General features: G+C 40.2%; 1 protein-coding gene across 1 annotated transcript in view; it reads right to left on the reverse strand.

The window, feature by feature from the left end:
• The window catches only part of adamts17 (ADAM metallopeptidase with thrombospondin type 1 motif, 17), a 115823-nt gene that overhangs the window by 64240 nt on the left and 32039 nt on the right, over nt 1-19544 (reverse strand). Inside the window, exon 8 of the mRNA XM_042344091.1 lies at nt 8092-8197. Coding sequence (XP_042200025.1) covers nt 8092-8197 — 106 coding nt within the window. The remainder of the gene's footprint in view (nt 1-8091; nt 8198-19544) is intronic.

Below are 19544 nucleotides of genomic sequence, written 5' to 3' on the forward strand. Positions count from 1 at the left end.
GCACTAACATGCAAAGTGAATACTTGGTTATGAAATTAGTTTTCTCAAAGCCAAAGCCCATTCTTTGCAACAACAGCTTGCAATTATAGAGCGCCTTTCACACAGAATATTGTCTTGGAGCACAGTTACAGTGGTGAGGACACCACATTTACAACATTAAAGGGATGTGAATGTAAACCAGAACCCACAGGAGATCAATCAGCATCTGCAAGATTAAAAAAATCTTTCCCAGTGGGTCTTGTGTGCATTTCCACCACTTCTGTTTTTATTTGAGATTTTCACAAGTCAAGACTTTTTATTTCCATTACAAAGACATTTTTGAGCCATCAGTCCTTTACACTTGGTCCAAGAATAAAAAGCAGCACTTCATTCGACATCAGTTCCAACGGTTTGCAAAGAATGCAATCGGCAAAACCTGATTCACTGCTTTTCCCCTCAAACAGCATTATCACCTGGATCTGTGTCTCTCGCAAGCAAAACCTCAAAAACAGATAATCTCATGCGTTAGCCTGGCACAGTTGGTAGCACTCTTGCTTCTAAGTTAGAAGATTGTGAGTTCAGGCCCCATGTCAGGTCTTGGAATCACATAATCTAAGATGACATCTACTGCATCACTGTCGGAAGTGTCATTCTTCGGATGTGATGTTAAACCAGGGTCCAGTCTGCCTGTTCTGCCTGGACGTTTAAGATCCAAAGGCACTGTGTGAAAAGAGATGGGAGTTTCTCATGGTGAACTGACCAACAATACCCCAAATAAAATGGGTCACTCACTCCATGGCTGGACACAGCTGACTGCCGTGTTCTGCCCACAAAATACATCCATTTTACAGTATGTCCTTTGAAGAGCTTTGAGACGCCTCAATGACGTGATAAGGCGGTATATCAATGCAAGCATTATCATTATTATTATAATGACCAGCAGCAAGGTGTATCTAAAATTAAAAATACACTGACTGCTTCACCCCACTATTCCCACAATGTCTCGTGGCCTCTTATCCTCAGGCCTGCTTGTTGCTTCCCCCTTAGATGAGAGAACACTGGTTGTCAGGGACAGTTGAAGAGATTCAGATGGGGATTTATGCTGTTGATCTGAGCCAGTGACATTTCCAGAATCCAGCTTTTGACGGTGGTAGCCGACATTCCTGAACATAAACTTGATTGTGTTCCGCTGATTGGATTACCAGACCCAGACGGAAGGAAGGTTTGTGCTGGCCCTTGGCTGTCCAAGAACGAGCTGTTTGATTTGAGCCGCACCATTTCCACCATCCGTCGACAGTGGGGAGCAGCTGTACTGGCTGATTGCCATTCCAGACATGCAGCTATCGACACTCACCAACAAGGTGACATTCAAAACACTGGGTAGCACTTTGCCACTCTCCTTGTGGCCTGATAACCTATCTTACACTGGTTAGATACAACAACAACAACTTGCATTTATAGATGTTCTTCTGGAAAACACTTCTGTTGCATGATATGTTTCAGGTCCACAATAGTTACAGACCTTCCAATAACCTTCTATTACATCATTCGTCAACCAGCTCTTATATGGGTATCAGAGCAGTTGTTTATGTATTTTTTGGGGCATTGCTATTTGCAATCAGTGTAAATCAAAGCAAGCTAATATCTGCCATCCATCCAGTGAGGGCTCAAACCCGCACTTGTCAGATGTCAAATGACCAACGAGCGACTATCCTCCTGTGCGGGTGGGGGTGTGGGAGGAGGTAAGTAGGGTCTCCTTGAAGCTGAACAGAATATACTGCTAAGTGCAGTGACAGTGTGTTTTGTGGGCCAATGCTATATTTAAGTAAGGTTCACCTACAAATATATAGTAACTTGCATTTTACTGATAAAGCGTTTCGAGATGTTTCAGCGTGATAAGGCATCTCATTTGATGCGGTGCTATATCAAATGCAAGGATTAATTATTATTAACTTCCTGCTGGCATGTCTGACACCATGAATAGCTGCCATGGTACCATGCCAGACATACAGTCCTATACATACCTTCATAATCATCTCCCTCACTTAACACATCTACAATAACCTGCAAAGGGAAGGTCAGGACCTAGGATTCACATTACTGAATAGCTTCAGAACTGTTTGTAGGAATGTTGCATGTCAGGAGGCAAGTATGATAAATGATACCCAAGTATTTGTTTTGTCTTCTCGCTGAAGGAAACTAAATTGAACTATTAATTTCAAAGATTTTGCCATTGGCATTGTTGTATCGATGCTGGCAGCAAAAGTATTCTCAGGAAGTGAGTAGGAGCTTACACAATTTCATTAAGTGTGCTTTATGCAGATTCTTTTTTAAATCATTCAGTGAAATATACCCGCTCTTACACGATGGTGCAATTCAGTGGATTTCTGTAGGTCACATTTAAAGACTCTCATACACAGAGAATAATAATAATCCTTGCATTTGATTATAGCACCTTATCACATCTTCAAGACATTTCAAAGCGCTTCACAAAATATACTGTAAAGTGAATTGACTATATGGTTTGTGGGCGAAACACGGCAGCCAATTGCGCATATAGTCTAGAATGAGGTTACCTCTACGTGTTCAGACGTTTGTGGGTTCAAGCCCTACAATGGGACTGAGCTCAGACTCCACTGCAGTGCTGGGAATGTGCTGCATTGTCAGATGTCCTTCTTTCAGCCAAGATGTTAAACTAAAGTCCTGTATTGCCTGTTCAGACATTAAAAATCCCATGGCACTACTTGAGAAGAGAAGGGAGTTTTTCCCGGTGTTGCGGCCCATAGATAAAAATCATTCACTCACTTCAGAGCTTTTTGTGGGACATTGCTGCGTGCGAAACGGCTACTGCATTCACCAACCAAATACTCAGTCACTGTACTTTACAGTAAATCCTGTGAAATGTTTTGAGGATAGTCCGACGAGCAATAGGCGATGTATCCAATGCAATTATTATTATCTTTACAATGCACCCTGCATCCAACCAGATTTACTTCCCAGTAACTCTCATGTTGCATTTATGTTGTGGGGAAAAACAAGATACTTTGCAGCACACAGCGGCTGTTGGAGATGTGGATTCTGCCCCATTTGCATACACTGTAGGGCAGAATCTGTGACAACACAGATAACACAGCAACATCTGGGTGTACAGATACTCTGGCAGAGGCACTGACAGCAGCCTTAGCGTTTACTTTCAACGAAACCCACCTCTGGCTGTAGTCAGTCAGTCAGCACTGCCGTCTCATTTACATTCCAGCATTGCTGCCAAAGGGGAAGGCTAGCACCAACGGCAATGCTACAGAATAAACACAGCATTGAGTGAGTGAGATTCAAGCAAGCCTCTGCTATTTGCCTGGCAGGCATTCTGGAAAGTCCTGCAAGTGTGTGTACGTTACAACGAAAATAAAAGTTGTAACAAAACGGTACACCACGCAGCCGATGAAGGTCAGATTATGTTGCCATGCTGGTCGCACCACCACCTGGGCAGGATTTGTTCTCAGAGATCTTTTAAGCAGAGCTGAACTCCCTCGAAAAATAGCAAATGCAGAAAATATCGCAGGAAGCTGAAGTATTACATTTTCCCATCAAACAAATTGGGCTTAATCTAACTTTGATGTTCATTTGCATTACAAATTGTTCAACTGGCAAATACTTTCAGAACTCTCTGTAGATCCTCTACAGAAAATGATGCACTGCTAAAAAGTCCAGCAAGGAAGGTAGAAATTCTGACCTTGTGAACAAGCACAATTAACAGTCATCTGTTAGTTAGCAAAGGTTCACACACACAACCCATGTGTGTACTGATGGCTATTGAGATGTTGAATTGAGGTCCCATCTGCCTGTTCAAATGGATGTTAAAGATTCTATAGCACTATTCAAAACGAGAATAGCCAACAATCCAGCAGATAAAATTGGTCATTCACTTCATGGCTATTCCTGGGACTTTGCTGTGCGTGTGTAAAGTGGCTGGCTTTGGTCGTCTACAAGATACACAGTCACCACACTTTAAAAGTAAATCCTGTGAACTGTTGAGACTTGAAAGGCGCTATATCAAATGCAACGATTATAAATTATTGGTTGATGTTGGTTACCAATCTCAAAGATGGTTGGTGTGAAAATGGAACAAAGCTTATCTTCTGTTCCAATGCTGGTTGATTCCTTTGACTGGATAAAATCTAAACAATTTCTCTTGTTTAGTCCAGTGAAATGAATGGTTTCAGATTTCGAAACATTTTGAGGCCATTTGCAGCTTACAGATGTGCTGGAAACCAAGCCTGTGGCATCCTCTCTTTCAGCAATGGTCGATGCATGGTAAAATACACCAAATATGCTTTAACTTCCTATGACCCGACCAGAGACTAATCAACAGATATTCCCATATGACAGCACCGGCCACTCATAAGAAATTGGCACAGGTGTTAGAATCGTGGAGCTTTAGAAGCACAACATGCATAGAAACTAAATAGCTGACTATGCTGTTACAGCAGGACTCATAACACTTTCTCTCAACGTAAAAGGTGGTAGATAAATGCAATTTGTTGTTGTTGTTATCAGCGCCTTTAGAAAGGGATAGTAACATTATTTGTGACTAGTCTAGCTTCGTCATGGCATTTTATAAACTGGCTCCAAGAAATACTTGTATTAAAATAACTCCTGTGTATAAAGAAGATACAGATTACACTCTGAAATAGTGACATTTATCAAGTACTTGCTCTGCTGTTGAGTGCTTCAATAGCCTTAAATTGGAGCCTGCTTTCAGTAACGTGTCAGACATCTACAGAAAAACACAAAGGGTGACACGCCACACATGACAGGAAGCTTTACATGCTTGGATAACATACACTTAGAATGGGAAATCACATTAAAATGCACACATCAAAGTGCGTTAAAACAACAACAACAATTTGTATTTATATAGTGCCCCTCAGCCAAGGTAGAGGCCCTGAGCGCTTATAGTGCACTGTGTGTTATTGCGTTAAATGCCTCAATAAGAAAGAAGAGGTCAAATTAAGACTGGCCTGAGTTAGAGCGCCGAACATCTGTATTGTGATGTTTTAAGCCCAAATGAATTGCTTGCACACATGGCCATCCTTGCACAGGAAATAATACTTTTCGGCTAAACAGAAATGGAAAAGCTAATGAAGTGGTAAACATCAGTTTCAGATCTGCTAGACCCGCTACTTAAACACAAACTGTTTATTGCGTAAGTGTCATTTCAAATCTTTACAATTTCTTGTTCACAGTAAAAGCTTTGCGTTGTCCAACCACTGGTCCAAACTCTTCACGGTAAAACCGTGCACATTCATTATTGCTTGACACCCAAGCATATAGCAGCAGGAGACTCAACTTACAATGCAAAGAATAGTCTAAGCTAAAGTATTGCATGCATTTCATTAAATCTACACATAGCTTACTCAGCACAATGCGACCATAAAACATGGCGCAGTATTTGAGAGGCCCTGGAATGCATTTGAAAGCTTTTGGGCATTTCCAAAGTTTTCTTTCAATTTTATAACCATTCTGTCAAAACACAGACTATCATGTTTAAAAAGTTCTCAAATCAAAAAACTATTAACCCTTTGAGTAAATAATATTCTTGGCACCTGGAATCTGACATCTAACAAGGAGACGTTTTTTCTGTACCTCTGCCATGAACTCTGAAGTGCAAGGTAGCTGCTAATTCAGTCCTCAAACAGTACAGCCCTGGTATCGTACCATTATTCTTCCTCTCAATTCAAATCAGATGCACAAAATACTGGACACCACCAGTTGGAAGTCTTAATTTTACTTTGTTCCTACAAAAGACAGTGATATGAGCAATGGATAAAGTCATTGAAGTCATTGTGGCCAAGTGAGTAACAGTATATTTTATATAGCTCCAGGCAATCAGTCCTTCACAGCAATACAGTGAAGATTACAGGTAAAATTAACATTCATCCTTTCTTGTAACACACAACACACTTACAATGCGCTGTTAACATATTTATGCATTCGCTCTTAAAATATTGACAACACATATGTTAGATAGTTTAAAATCCTAACGCAACAGTAAATAATACTCTGATATTGTGAAAACCCATTGTCACATATCACTAATTTCAATGCATTTAAACAGATGGGAAATGTTGGTTAAGTTTCTACGTCAACATCCATTAGAGAATCCTGAAGGAGGTACTGCCTAACATTTACTGCGGTTACCAGAGCATTCCTGTCCAGGTTTTGGCTGGGTTTTTTTCACTTCGAGCCATCCGATATCTTGTTGTTTGTGCGACTGAGGAATATATGTCAAAGAAACTTAGTGCAGAACAATTCTGGAATACAGCGTGAGAGTGTAACTGCTGCCTACAGATGAGAATTCACCACTTCAGAATTTGGCTTCGGAAAAGTACTCAATAACAATTATATTTGTGTTATGCTGTGCCCAACTGCCAAACCAACCGAGGCAAAGATCTCTCCACCACACTATTAAAAAGGCAATAAAGTCAAATACTCCCACTAGATACACAAAAGAATGTTGATATAAAATGATACTTTTCATACAGCTTGCTCTATACTAAACCACTTCCTTCTACACTACACCTCTCTCCTTATGTCTATCACAGACATGATAGCCTTCTCTCATTCCATGTTTTCCTATGCGTCTGCCTAAGCGTCTCACTTTGTTTCAATGCTGCTATCACCATTGCAGTACTCGCCAAGGGAATAAAAAGGATTCATAAATGTTGAATCCTATTGGCAACCAATGTTCTTGAAGGAGATCACAGATTTCCCACAACATTCGACTTGTGCAATTCATTGTTTACGAATCCTTGGCAAATCCTATTGTGAATAGTGTGGTGTGTGCCTCCAGAGGGAAGAGCACACATTGTGTTCCACTCCAAACCCAGGGAAATCTCCAGGCGTAAGTGGAATACATGCGCAGAAATCTCAGTCTGGTTTGGATACTCCTACCTGCGATGATGGGTGTCCACATGTGTCAGAGAACCGACTGACCAAAAAGGAAAGGTTGTGTGGACCATCTTTTCAGCCCCGCTGCCTTCGATGCTCTAACAACATTCAAGTTGAAAATTATAAGGTGCAGTCTGCTAAATAAACAGTTCCGACTGTTGAAATTATAAGTGGATTACATTGAGGTGATGTCTCAATTACACCGGTGTGTGAATCACTATTTCAGGAGTATGGAACACTTCACAATAAACACTCACATAGTGATTCAAGAGGACAGGCACGAGCAAAGTGTTGGCTGCCAAGTTTATACAGGTGCAACCCAGCCTTTCAGCCACAGGAATATGCTGTAAGTATAATGTTGAGTACAGTATTAAACAATCCCATATTCTTTATTTTTGCTACTTTTTTATGAGGTCGTACTCAATCCAGGGTTCCAAACGGCATTCACTGGATGCTCGGCTGAAGATTCATAGTCAGCTACAGGAAGTGTCGTCTCTGGCTTTGGAGCTACTTTTAAAAGTAGGCGTACTGTATTTATTCAGTGGACTCCTCCAACTAGCACTTTCAATTTTCCACCCAAAATGGCAATAAAGATGGAATGATAGTTAATGGGGTTTTGGTCCAGTGGGAATGTGCTTCCCTCTGAGAAGTCTCCGGATGAAGCACTTCACTATAAATTACATCCCTGTAAAGTATTGCTCCATGAAAGACAAACCTCCCACCCGCTTGAGTTTTTGTTCACATACCAACGTCAGCAGAGCACGAGCTCCACATTCAACTCTCACTCAGCCTCGTGGACACTGGTGTTTGGAAACACTGTGAAACACAGAGACCTCAGCCAGCAAGTTGCTCATTTCTTTAGCACAAACATTCACAGTAAGTTCAAGTTGAAAGAAATGCAAAACAATTAGTTTTACAATCCAGGCAATTAGCAGCGCAACATAAAACAAAAGACAAACACAGACACAAAGTCAGTCAATCGAGCAATATAACTTCTCAGCAGGAGATGAAGAGGTATGTTGCTTCTTTATGGTTGCACTTACTCCAATTTTATGAAGACTTTGGTTACATTGTCCATTGAGAGGAATCTGACAATTGCATCAGATTTATGAAACAATAAAGGTACAATATGTGGAAAAAGCTGTAAAAAGTGATTAAACTTACTTGTGACCAAGTTCGTGTGCAATGGTAAAGGCAAGGTTAAGTCCGTTATCTTCAGCAAGCACGCACTTTCTTTTAGCAATGCAGGTTCCTCCAAGGTACGCAATTCCTGTAAAAAAAATCCATGAAAAAATGGTGATTTGAATGTAAAGTGTATTAAAAGCAAAATTGCCTTTTGTTCACGGTCCAGTTAAAATGGGCTGGAGGAATGTGTCAGAATTAAAATTAGCTAGGCTTCATTTAGATACGGTCAAACCACTCACAGGGTGTGTCCGTAAACACTGACATTGAATAAGATCCAGGGTCTCCGTAAAGATATCCTGAGAGCTCTGTGGAGCACGAGCTGGTACTATCTAAGTATCTATCAAGTCTTCTGAAATTATACATCAGAAACAGAATTTTCTGTCCACTTTTCAAAGCTAGTCCCACTAACGTACAACCAATGGCTCTACAATTGCTCAGAGAACTCAGACCAGCACGATGGGGCGAAAGGGGACCAGACCTTAAAACAAAAATTATCTAAAGCCAGGATTTTTACATAATCCTCTCCAACTGGGCCATTTTCCAGCCCATCTGGTTGATCAATGTAGTCACATAAACATGAATATGCCACGCATTTTATCGTCAGTTGTCAATAGAGGGACCCACTCCAGGTTTCTCTGGAATCGTAAAAAAAGGGAATTCTGGTAAAAAATATTAGAGGAAAGAGGATTGTTGATTTTCAGGATCTCAGTGACTTAATCAAACTCACCACTATACCTGGGAGAGATCCAGAACATGTGGCAGAGACTGCCAACGCCTCTGCTATCTTTAGAGCTTAAAAATTATAGGGCATCAGCAGTGAAGTCAGACAAGGTTGCAGTTTGCCCAGTGCAGGAACTTAAGATGACTATGATTAAGTTAATCTTATGTACTACTTTAACACAAATCCGCCTTGCTAGGGTTTGGAAGCCATTGCGACGACTGATATCATCAGGTTATTTCTGAAGCTTTACGGATGCTTAGTAAATGATATATATTTTTTTAGAAATGCATCTCATGTTCAATAATTGATAATCTTTCATCTTAACTGATTCGGGGCATTAAATGAAGCTCGAATACAGCATAGGTATGAGAGAAGCTCTTAGAAATAATACACTTCACAGTAAAATCCTGCGCAGTACTTTGAGATGTCCTCTTAATGTGAAAGGCACTATATCAAATGTAAGGATCATTATTATTAATAAAAGTTCTCTGAATTAAAGTTGTGAGGAACTAACCACATCTCGACAAATATCTTACATGGTTTGGTTCATCCTTTGGGAAGAGTAGGAGGCACGACAAATCTGCTCGTCAAAATGAAGCCATTGCTTAAATGAAGACAACAACAACTTGGATTTACATAGTACCCTTCACGCCGCATGGCATCTCAGAGCGCTTCAAGTGAGTTGTCACATTATTAAATAGTCAAGATACAAGAGAATACAACTCACGGTTAGATTTTCGAAAGAGCGCTGATCAAAATTCAAACCAATACTGAAATCACTCAGTTATTGAACTGTTTACAGATGCTGTGAGGATTAGGTCTAATGAGCCACCGATAAACCACATCCTGAAAATTTTCAGAAAGTGAAGAATCTTGCCAATTTCATCCATATTGCACACTGTGAAGCACATACATACCATATACATAGTGTTTAGAATTTGACTCCCAATCCCTTGGGTTTCCTAATGTAATTGCCTTAAAGGGAAAGTTGCCTATTTATTGTTACAGAATCAATTGGCCCTGAACTTCAAGAGGAAAATACGGGTAATAATTATACAGCAAATCATGGCTGTTATCTGTATGGAGGGGAGGGGAGGGGGGAAGAGTGTAAACTGATCCAAATTCAACTGAACCATGTTTTTAAGCAAGTGTCCAACAGACCATTCATTTAAATGAAACTAGAAAATTATAACTGCGGCTGAAATTTTAATTAATACAAACAGCTAGGGCTCCTACATGTCATGCTGTTTTTAAGATGCCGAGCAATGACTTTCCTCCCACCGTGAATATGATGTGGAACAGGTCGAGGTCGATTTATTCTTCCAGCTTCACACTGATCCAGGCCGAAGTCAGGGTTTGCTTTCAATGTTCTTAACTCCCCAGTCACACAACCAGCTTTCAAACAGTATTAACAAACAAATGCTTTCAGGGAAACCACCGGGAAGTAAACTGACTAGCTGGATTTTATAGAATGATAGGAATTATAGCCTAACAGAAAGCTGTTTGGCCCATCAAGCCTATGCTAGTGCAAGTGCTAGCTAATCCTTGCATTTGATATAGCGTTTTTCACGTCTTCTAGACGTCTCAAAGCGCTTCACAGAATCTATTGTAAAGTGAATTGACTATATTGGCTCCCCATCCCCCAGAGGATTGATTTCAAGATCCTCATCCTCACCTACAAGGCCATTCACGGCCTTGCTCCCTCCTACCTCTCCAACCTACTATCCCCCTACCTACCTGCCCGTACCCTCCGTTCCTGTGGCTCTGGTCTGCTCCACGTCCCCCGCCCCAACCGCCCTACCATCGGTGGTCGGGCCTTCAGCCTCTCAGCCCCCAGGCTCTGGAACTCCATCCCCCAGTGCCTTCGCCTTGCTTCCTCCCTTTCCTCCTTCAAGGCCGGTCTCAAAACCTTTCTCTTTGACCGTGCCTTCAGCTCCCCTCTCGACTCTCTTCCCCCTCCTCGCTCCCTCCCTTCCTGCCCCTCACCCTGACCATTTCCCCCTCCTTACTCCCTCCCTTCCCTCACCCTGACCATTTCCCCCCTCCTCGCTCCCTCCCTTCCCTCCCCTCACCCTGACCATTTCCCCCCTGCTCGGGTCATGACCCAACTGTGCAGCGCCTTGGGACGTCCTCCTGACGTGAAAGGCGCTTTATAAATGGAATCTTGTTGTTGTTGTTGTTGTTGTATATTTGTGGGCGAAATGCAGCAGCCAATTCCGCACAGCAGTGTCCCACAAACAGTCATGGATTGAATTGACCAATTTATTATCGTGTTTTTTTTCAGGGATTATTATAAGCCATGTGGAGTAAGGAAACTTGCCCAAGGTTTCATCCTGACGGGAATCGAACCCAGGTCTCTTGCTTGCGAGCGCTCTAACCACTGAGCTACAGGATTCCATAATTACTCATTCTTTAACAGGACCTTTTTATATTGTTTCTCTTCAAATAAGTACTTACCTGATACCTTTCTAAATGCCATTGTGGCCTAAACTTCAATAGCCACTCATGGCAAAGCATTTCACAGTCTAAAATTCTGAGTGGAAAAAACAAGGCTCTTAACCTCGTCCTTTAGCTGTGCTGATCTGGCCTCAGAACGGCAGCTCGGGAGATGTACTCTGGCAGTTCCAAGCTCCGCAATCAGATGGAAATAAAGTTCAGGTTCCAGTCCTGCTGTGACTACAAGGCACCTGCCGGTTGCAATGAATCTCGTATGTACTCAGTCGGGCAGTTTCTTTGAAGTATCTGGCAGAAAAGTGAGGGAGAGTGGTTTGGATCTCTCAGCCGATCTCAGGAGTTTGGCACTGAGGACATTCAAAGGGAAAGTGCACTCAGAGCAATGGCCCTTATTAAAGATTCCCCTCTGCAAAGGCCCATCCACACTTCATTCACTGACAAAGTCTTCAACCATTTGTATTTTATGTCTTCCTTTTTTATGTTTTACTGCTCTACTGCAGCCACAATTTGTGTCAAACACCTAACACGGGCCCCAGGTATCCATGAAACAGATCAGTGGGCTCATGGCTGAACAGGGTTACTTGAGGACAGAATGAGGTTTCAGTTAAATTAAGGCTCGATGGTTAAAGAACTCAACAACTAAATTCTTTCCAAGCCAACATCAAACAAATCCAGAAGGATGACAGGGAAGGACATGCTATTCCAGCTTTTAATGTATATCCAGTTACATTCCATTCATACTTTATAAGGAACTCTTTCAGCTGGTCAAGACCATGTCTCCCTCATTTCGTGTCTTTTAAAATGTTAAATCAAATTGTATAAGATTCACAACCACCACCCAAGAATGTTGTTTTGTTTTCATGACTGAAGCAATGATGAATATCAGTATTACTGCATACAGTTAAGCGTCTCTGTTGTGTTGTTAAGTCTGACTTACAATGATTTCTGGCCTTTCGTTAACAAACTAATGAATGACTTGATGGGGATTATATTTCAAATAGATGCCTGATACAAGGATGTTGCAATAACATTCTCAGAACAGGCAGGTCCAGGGGAGAGTCGTTTATGGGTTCTGTTGAAGGATTCTGAAAAGCTGTTGGAAAGGCCAAAGGAATGGTTTCTCTCAGGATCTTGGTTTCACTTGCATCAGAGTTGCAGCTGATAAATTCAACACAATGGTCAAAGAGTAAAAAAAAAGCCATTTAAAGAGGGATGCATCAGAAGGCAACATTACCTTCAATTTTAGCAAATTTGCCACAAATATAGGAAAACTCGTCACAACTTTACATCATTTACTCTATGTGCTGGGGTGAATACTACAGAACAAGGATTGGAAGGCATGGAGTTGGCTTAAGGTGAAATAAGTCAGCATGAGTGAAAGGAAGAATAATAAGGCAAAGGCAGTAATGCTTAAAAGGAAGGGATGGCATGGGGCGAGTGGGAATTGAATGTTTAGTAAGATCAATAATAACGCCCAGCGGGGTTATGAAGTAAGATTCTCATCATATAAATATTAATCTGTGAGGTGACCTACAGTATCATCAGTAATGAAAAGGTTTTTTCAAACAACATTTGGGCACACTGAGATGTGCGTTGAGTGCCAGATTTTCCCAGTTTCCCTCATTCTTCCTGCTGGGAATCTAACAATAAAAGCTCTCTGGATCTTCACAAGCAGCACACACACACCATCTCCTTGGCATCCGCGCCTGGTTCCACATGACTTCCCTTTTGTCCATTTCTCTACTGGAAACTGTGATATCAGCTGATTTTCAGATCATCTTCTTTCCTTTCTTCTAATTCTCAGCAACAGGTTCATAAAACGTATACAACCTGTTATTATCATTATAACGTACAGTGATTAAAATCACATCAGAAAATCCTGGCAGCATCGCTGCATTAAAGATTCAGTTTGGTAAAACTAAATTGTCATCTAATGAATTGCATTTATCCTCTCTATATCGGTCTTTAAAAGCCTGCTGAAAACCTACCTCTTCGATTATGCCTAAAGATATCTCTCTGCTCAATCCCCACCCGCCAAACTTCCCTGCTCAGTGATTGTCTCTGTTAAATACTCTAGAAACATTCCCTGATGTGAAATTCACAATGCAAATGAAAGCTGTTGTACATTCAAAACTGTGTTCCTACCTCAGACAACAATAAATATCCTGCTTTACATAGAACACTCGAAGCCTTAAATGTTGCACCTTGGCAATATAAATCCTGAGCAACCCACCTGATGCCTACCTCTCTGGTGAAGCAGTGTTGGTAAATGCTTTGGGAGTCTACATGGGGAAATTTTTAGCATGTGAACATTTCTTTAAAATGTCTTGAGCCCAGTCGATGAATTAACAAACCATTACTCAGAGGCCACCCTTACCGAAAGGCCACTTTAGTCCAATCCCAGAGTGGTTACTGAAAACAGGTTTGATTGTCTTGGATTAAATGACTCATTTACTTGTAGGGAACGTGAGCCGAGTTTAAGTGACTTGCATTCACGTAGAGCCCATCACAGAATAACATCTTGAAGCCCTTTATAGCGGCAGGAACAGAAGCTGAGTTGGGGGAAGGTGTGGGGGTGGGGGGGAAACCAAGGACCTACCATAAGCACGGTCAAAGTGGTTGATGTTAAGGCAGGACTTGACGACATTCAAACCAAGCTTGTGTTCCACAAATAAGGTGAGTAGCAAATTTGAACATTTATGGCGGGGGAAAAAAAACATGCCTTACATTCAGAACAGTACATACAGCATATCGTACCTTTGGCTGACAAGCAACTTGTTTTGACCAGTGTCCTTTTCTAACCCTGGTGACCTTTGTTATATCTTCATTCTTCTGGCTAGAGATCTGAAACAGGCGATGACTTTTCTGTTGGGAGGTGCAGTGGAATTTCAATTGTTCACTGACTGAAATCCTGCACCACTTGAATGCTATGTCTTGAAGCTCAGATCTGATTATGCAGATTTGATCGGAAACAATGCGACTTTAGTCTTATCTTTTTACCTTAATTATGGAAGGCAGTCATTAAAGAATTCCCCGAATAGTCTGCATTCTTTCTTTGCTTGTATGATATTGTTTAGTATCTGCCCTAGTTAATGCAATGGCAGCTCATTTACAAGTTGATGGGGGTGGGTGGTGCTCCACTGAGACATCTAAAGTTACTCGGTCATCGATAAAAGAAACTACACTATAACTCACTGAACCAAAGGGGTCTGTTAGAAGTGACCTCATTTTCCTAACAGAAAATCCTAATTTTCTATTTGTGTTCTTTTGATGCAGTATGCCTGAAAGACCAGATTTGTGTTCATCATTATTAATAATAATAATCCTTACATTCGATATAGCACCTTATCACGCCATTGAGGCATCTCAAACCGCTTCACAGAATATGCTGTAAAGTGAATTGACTGTATATTTTGTGGGTGAAACGCAATAAATTAGAAATGTCCACCGTCAGTAGACGGTGCCTTAATCAGCCTCCTCAGCAGTCTTGAAGAGCAGCTATCAATGAACATGAAGCTGTACTGTACAGTCTTTCCTAAAGCAACATTCGTTCAAGGATAGCTTGTGAATGGTAACCAACTCACAAAATGGGGAAAATATATGAACGATTGTGTATCTGCCAAAGCCAATCTTGCTATTGCATGAGTACATGCCCACAAGTTTGCTTGTATGCTTCACATAAAAAGGAAGTATTCAAACCGAGAGAGCTCTAGATTTTAGATTAAGGGCTAAACTGTTGCAAAATACAATTCTCCAAGGTGCCTTCCACCTAGGAGCCCTGGAGCTCTCATTTGTTTTTAGCAAAAGGTTAATCCACGGCCAATGAATTATTATGTCTATAAAATACGCAATTACTGCAGGAATGCAATTTGTTTTCAAAAATGGTTTATTTTGTAGATAATACTTCCCCAGAAGCCTGCCGATTGCTGGCTGCATTTTTGCATAAGAAGTTATTATAAAAGCACATCATTTTACACAGTGCCACTCAAAACACGGTTTTTGTGGTGACTTTTACTACTAGATACAGCAATCACTTTTTATTAGGTTTGTCAACAAATAATTAAACTCAAGTCAATAAATGTCATACTACTTGCTGTATATTGAGTCTATTCAGCCCAAAGAGACCTCTTCAGATTTGATGTGGCCTTTTTTAAATGTGGTTTGTTTATTCCAAAATGATATGGATGAAGAATGAAGAGAACTGGGCAAAGCATCTTCAATATACTGATTGAAATTAATCTTAGTTTCAATCCAGTAAACTTACATTCTCCAAGTGTGTGTTTTTTAAAAAATAAAACATTAGTTTGCCAACTATCACAACTACATAAGAAAGTTACTGTATAATTCGCTCAGCCTTGTAGCTCGACAACAAACTAATGCTCAAGCTACTCTTCAACACTAAAATAGTTAAGGTCATAGTCAAGATAAGCTTTGAAATAACTTGGCTGCCTGGCACGTTCCAGCTGTGATTCAACACCTTCTGAGACAACAAGACTGAGTCAGGTCAGTATATTGAAGATCCTTTGCCCGGTGCAAATTCTCTTCATTTTTCATGTGTGACATTTTGGAATAAGCAAAACCACATTTAAAAATGTGAAGGAAACCTATGCTGAGAGGGAATGCTGAGATCTTCTCTTGTCTCTGCTCAACAGCAATTCATTTAAATTCAAATTCACAAGGGAAGAAAAGATATGATGTTTTGACAACCTCCACACAGCAGCAAGAACTGAATGAACTGACAGAATTGCAAGCAAACATGTTTGATGTTTTTTTTCTGAGCTGAAAGCAGACATCCCCAGGCATTGCAGTCAATCACTGTCTTGACATTTATACATTGGAGGAGCACCTCTTTTTGCATTTGCCAAATTGAAATGCCTTTCAGGTAAAACATTGAAAGATAGAAAGAATACAGATTGATGTTCACAGCTGCTAAAAGAAAATTTGGCTATATGCTAGGCTTCTATTTTGATTCAGCAAGTTGGGATTGAACTTTTTCTAAAGATATTATTGAACCAGAAAACGTGGAAAACAAAAGCTCGAACGGAAATAAGTTAACAAAAATCAGGTAAATGTCTATCATGGTAACAATATTATTGCTAATTGCAATAAAATTTGCTAGATTTTGAATTGCAAAGATATTCTATTTGCATAAAGAAATTGTTACTTCTATATCTACATCTCTATTAGTATAATTCACCTACAAAATAGCCACTACACTGTACAATAAATTCTGTGAAGCGCTTCAAGATGTCCTCCTGACGTGAAAGATGGTAGATCAATTGCAAGAATTATCAACAGTTTATCTATTAAAAGCACCATTTATTTGGATTGAAATCAACTTGATTATTTTTGATTGAAAATAACTTCCATTGACGAAGTTCTTATTGAAAGTGAACAAAGCAAATAGCATAAATACATGTACAAAGCATAACATTATTTTTAATTAAGCAGTGGGTTTGCTTTGAAATCACACTGAAGAACCTGACAGACTTGATTCAGATCAATACCTCGCCACAAGAGTTTCATTTTACCCAAGAAAAAATCTAACCTGTGAATTCGGCCTATTAACAGTTTCAGGACACACATGCCAGCAACATTTGCGGGTAAATCTGGTAATGATTTAGGAACAGAGTCATCTTCACAGGCTGCTAACCAAATCCAAATTATACCAATCCATTATACTACTCCAGATTTTTAAAACATACAACTTAAATCAGCTTTCCAGCTCCACTGCTGCTCAAAGAGAAACCACTTAAGCTTGTGAGTTTGCTGGGTTCTTAATTCTCAACATTTTGACTATCGCAGGCAGATGTCCGTATCCTTGTCTTGTTACAGTGCAATGATTATAATTACAGAAGGACTCAGTCCCCTGGGCTATCCACAAACTATCTTGTGGGGCACTTTTGAAGTTATGAAACGCCCTAAACAAGTCTCATTCTAATTATGGCTGGGGAAACTAGTTTGCAGCAAAGTCAGGAAACAGCTTTAGAGTTGTGGGTCCCCACTTCGGAACGCAATAGGAGGAAAACCATTCTAGAGCCACAGAAATGAGACAAGATTAAAAAGTAAAGATTTTGAAGAATGTAAAAGAGCTACGTTTACTTAGAATTTTTAAAAACTCTTTAATTTTTAAAGATTCTTTAATAACAAAACAATTACACTTAATAGTACTGTTCACGGCAGAAGTAGTATTTTTCTATAATATTAAGAGATTCTTTAGTTTAGCATCACTGTGTGAGGTGAAGTATAAAAACCAAATGGTCAGGGTATTTATTTGAGAGTGTCCAGCAGTCCAAACTTAGATATCCAAGCTAGGAAGCTCTGTCAAAATTAGGCTGTACACAAAGTCATATCTTCATTAGATACAATATGTACACAGGTCACATCGTACTTACAGGTGAAAGCAGTCAAATTTTCATTGAATAGGTTCAGTGGCAAAATTTAACCAGATGCATACTGTATTAATATAACCTTGAATATGGTTTTAATAAAAAAGGTTACAACTGTTTTGATGTTGTTTAGAAAGATAAAGGATATGAAAGGATTATGAAGGCTCAAAGGTTAGCCCCCATAACAATAATTCTTCTATTTGATATAGCATCTTTCAGGTTGGGTGGATGTTTCAAAGCGTTCCACACGATTTACTGTAAAGTGCAGCAACGGTGTATTTTACACATTTAAACAATCTAGATGACCTCTTGTAGCATGCTGAAGTTTAAACAACTGAGCTGTCAGATTGCCTATGAAGCAAGACCCCAAATTAACCCTTTCTACTGCAGGCAGCTGAAAGTCTGCTCTTTCGAGTGCTTTCACTCAGATTGGAGATCAGGGTGGACTGTGTGTTTTGTGGGCGATGTTCAAACATCAGAGTAGTATTTTTCTGTAATATTAAGTGATCCTTTAGCTTAGCATCACATTGTGTGAGATGAAATATGAAAAACAAATGGTCAGGGCAGCTCTACACCAAATCAGACCACTAAAAAGGGCAACAACTTTCTTGCACTGAACCAACATAAACACCAGTCACTCAAAGTGGAAATGGCAGGAGTAAGACATGAGGAAGGAACACAAGAACTGGAGTGGCACCCCAGCCCGACCCTGCCAAGTTCGACTTTGGAGACCTTGTCAAGTTTGTTCACTTGGCTTGATAGCTGTATAGTTAAGTGTTAGGAATCATGTGGTAGTGCACATTATATATTTATCTGTAGCTGGCGGCAGATCAGGAATAAGGATTAGGTCATATTTATCCTGGCTTTTAAAGGTTTCTGTGGCCTTGGGGAACACAAAATGGCTCTGCAAGTCAGCTTCTCTTCCTGACATAATGACCAAGTGCAAGAAGTAATCTCTTTCAGCCATATTCTGGAATATTTAATTGAAAATTCTGTTCAATGACAGTTCCCCTCCTCCCTCCCCAATCTTCCTGAATTTTTAATTGTGATTATTTATGGGGATCTGAACTTTAAATGGCCAATTATCTGTTATTTTGCACTCATGGATCATAATTGCTTTGGTAAATAGAGGTTAGAGGGATTTTGCCATTCTGGTGCGTACTTCTGATGTAACCATATAAATATCTAATGTAAACAGAGCAAGTGCATTCCTTGTGTTGTTTAAGTCAAAATGTAAATACAGTCAAGGCTATTATTTAATGATGCACACACATGTGCATGTAAACACACTGTTTCAGTGCTCCAAACCACTGACAAACCCGTTCTATTTGGACTTCAAAAGCACGATGTCACATTGGTTCAACAGGTGATTCTTGAAGACATTCAAATGTCTTCCCCATGGGAATTTGACAAGAGATTAAATGGAATGAAAATGTAGGACAAAAGGACCCAGGTCAACAACAAACAATAACAAATTTACATTTGTATAGCGACTTTCACATCAGGAGGGCACCCCAAGGTGCTGGATAGTTAGGGATACGCAGGTCAGGTATGTGAAGGGCAATTACAGGGGAGATACCAGGAACTAATTTATTTACACAGAGGTTAACCAACGACAGATAGAGATGACCAGGAAGGACGAATGAAACAAGGACACTGGACTCATTTAAGATGCTGCTTTGGAAAGACAGTAAGGTTAATATTCTGTAAGGATGAGAGCGTATCGAATGAAGGGCTTCTTGACAACTTGATCAAAAAAAAATCTTTCACACGCAAGCTCCAGGCACTGAGATGTAATAACAGATATTCAGATATTAAATTGGAATTTAAAAGTGTTCTTAATGCAAACAAAACTCAAGGAGCTGCTC

Source organism: Callorhinchus milii, unplaced genomic scaffold (genome assembly GCF_018977255.1).
Source record: "Callorhinchus milii isolate IMCB2004 unplaced genomic scaffold, IMCB_Cmil_1.0 Scaffold26, whole genome shotgun sequence".
In the NCBI taxonomy this organism is placed as follows: Eukaryota; Metazoa; Chordata; class Chondrichthyes; order Chimaeriformes; family Callorhinchidae; genus Callorhinchus; species Callorhinchus milii.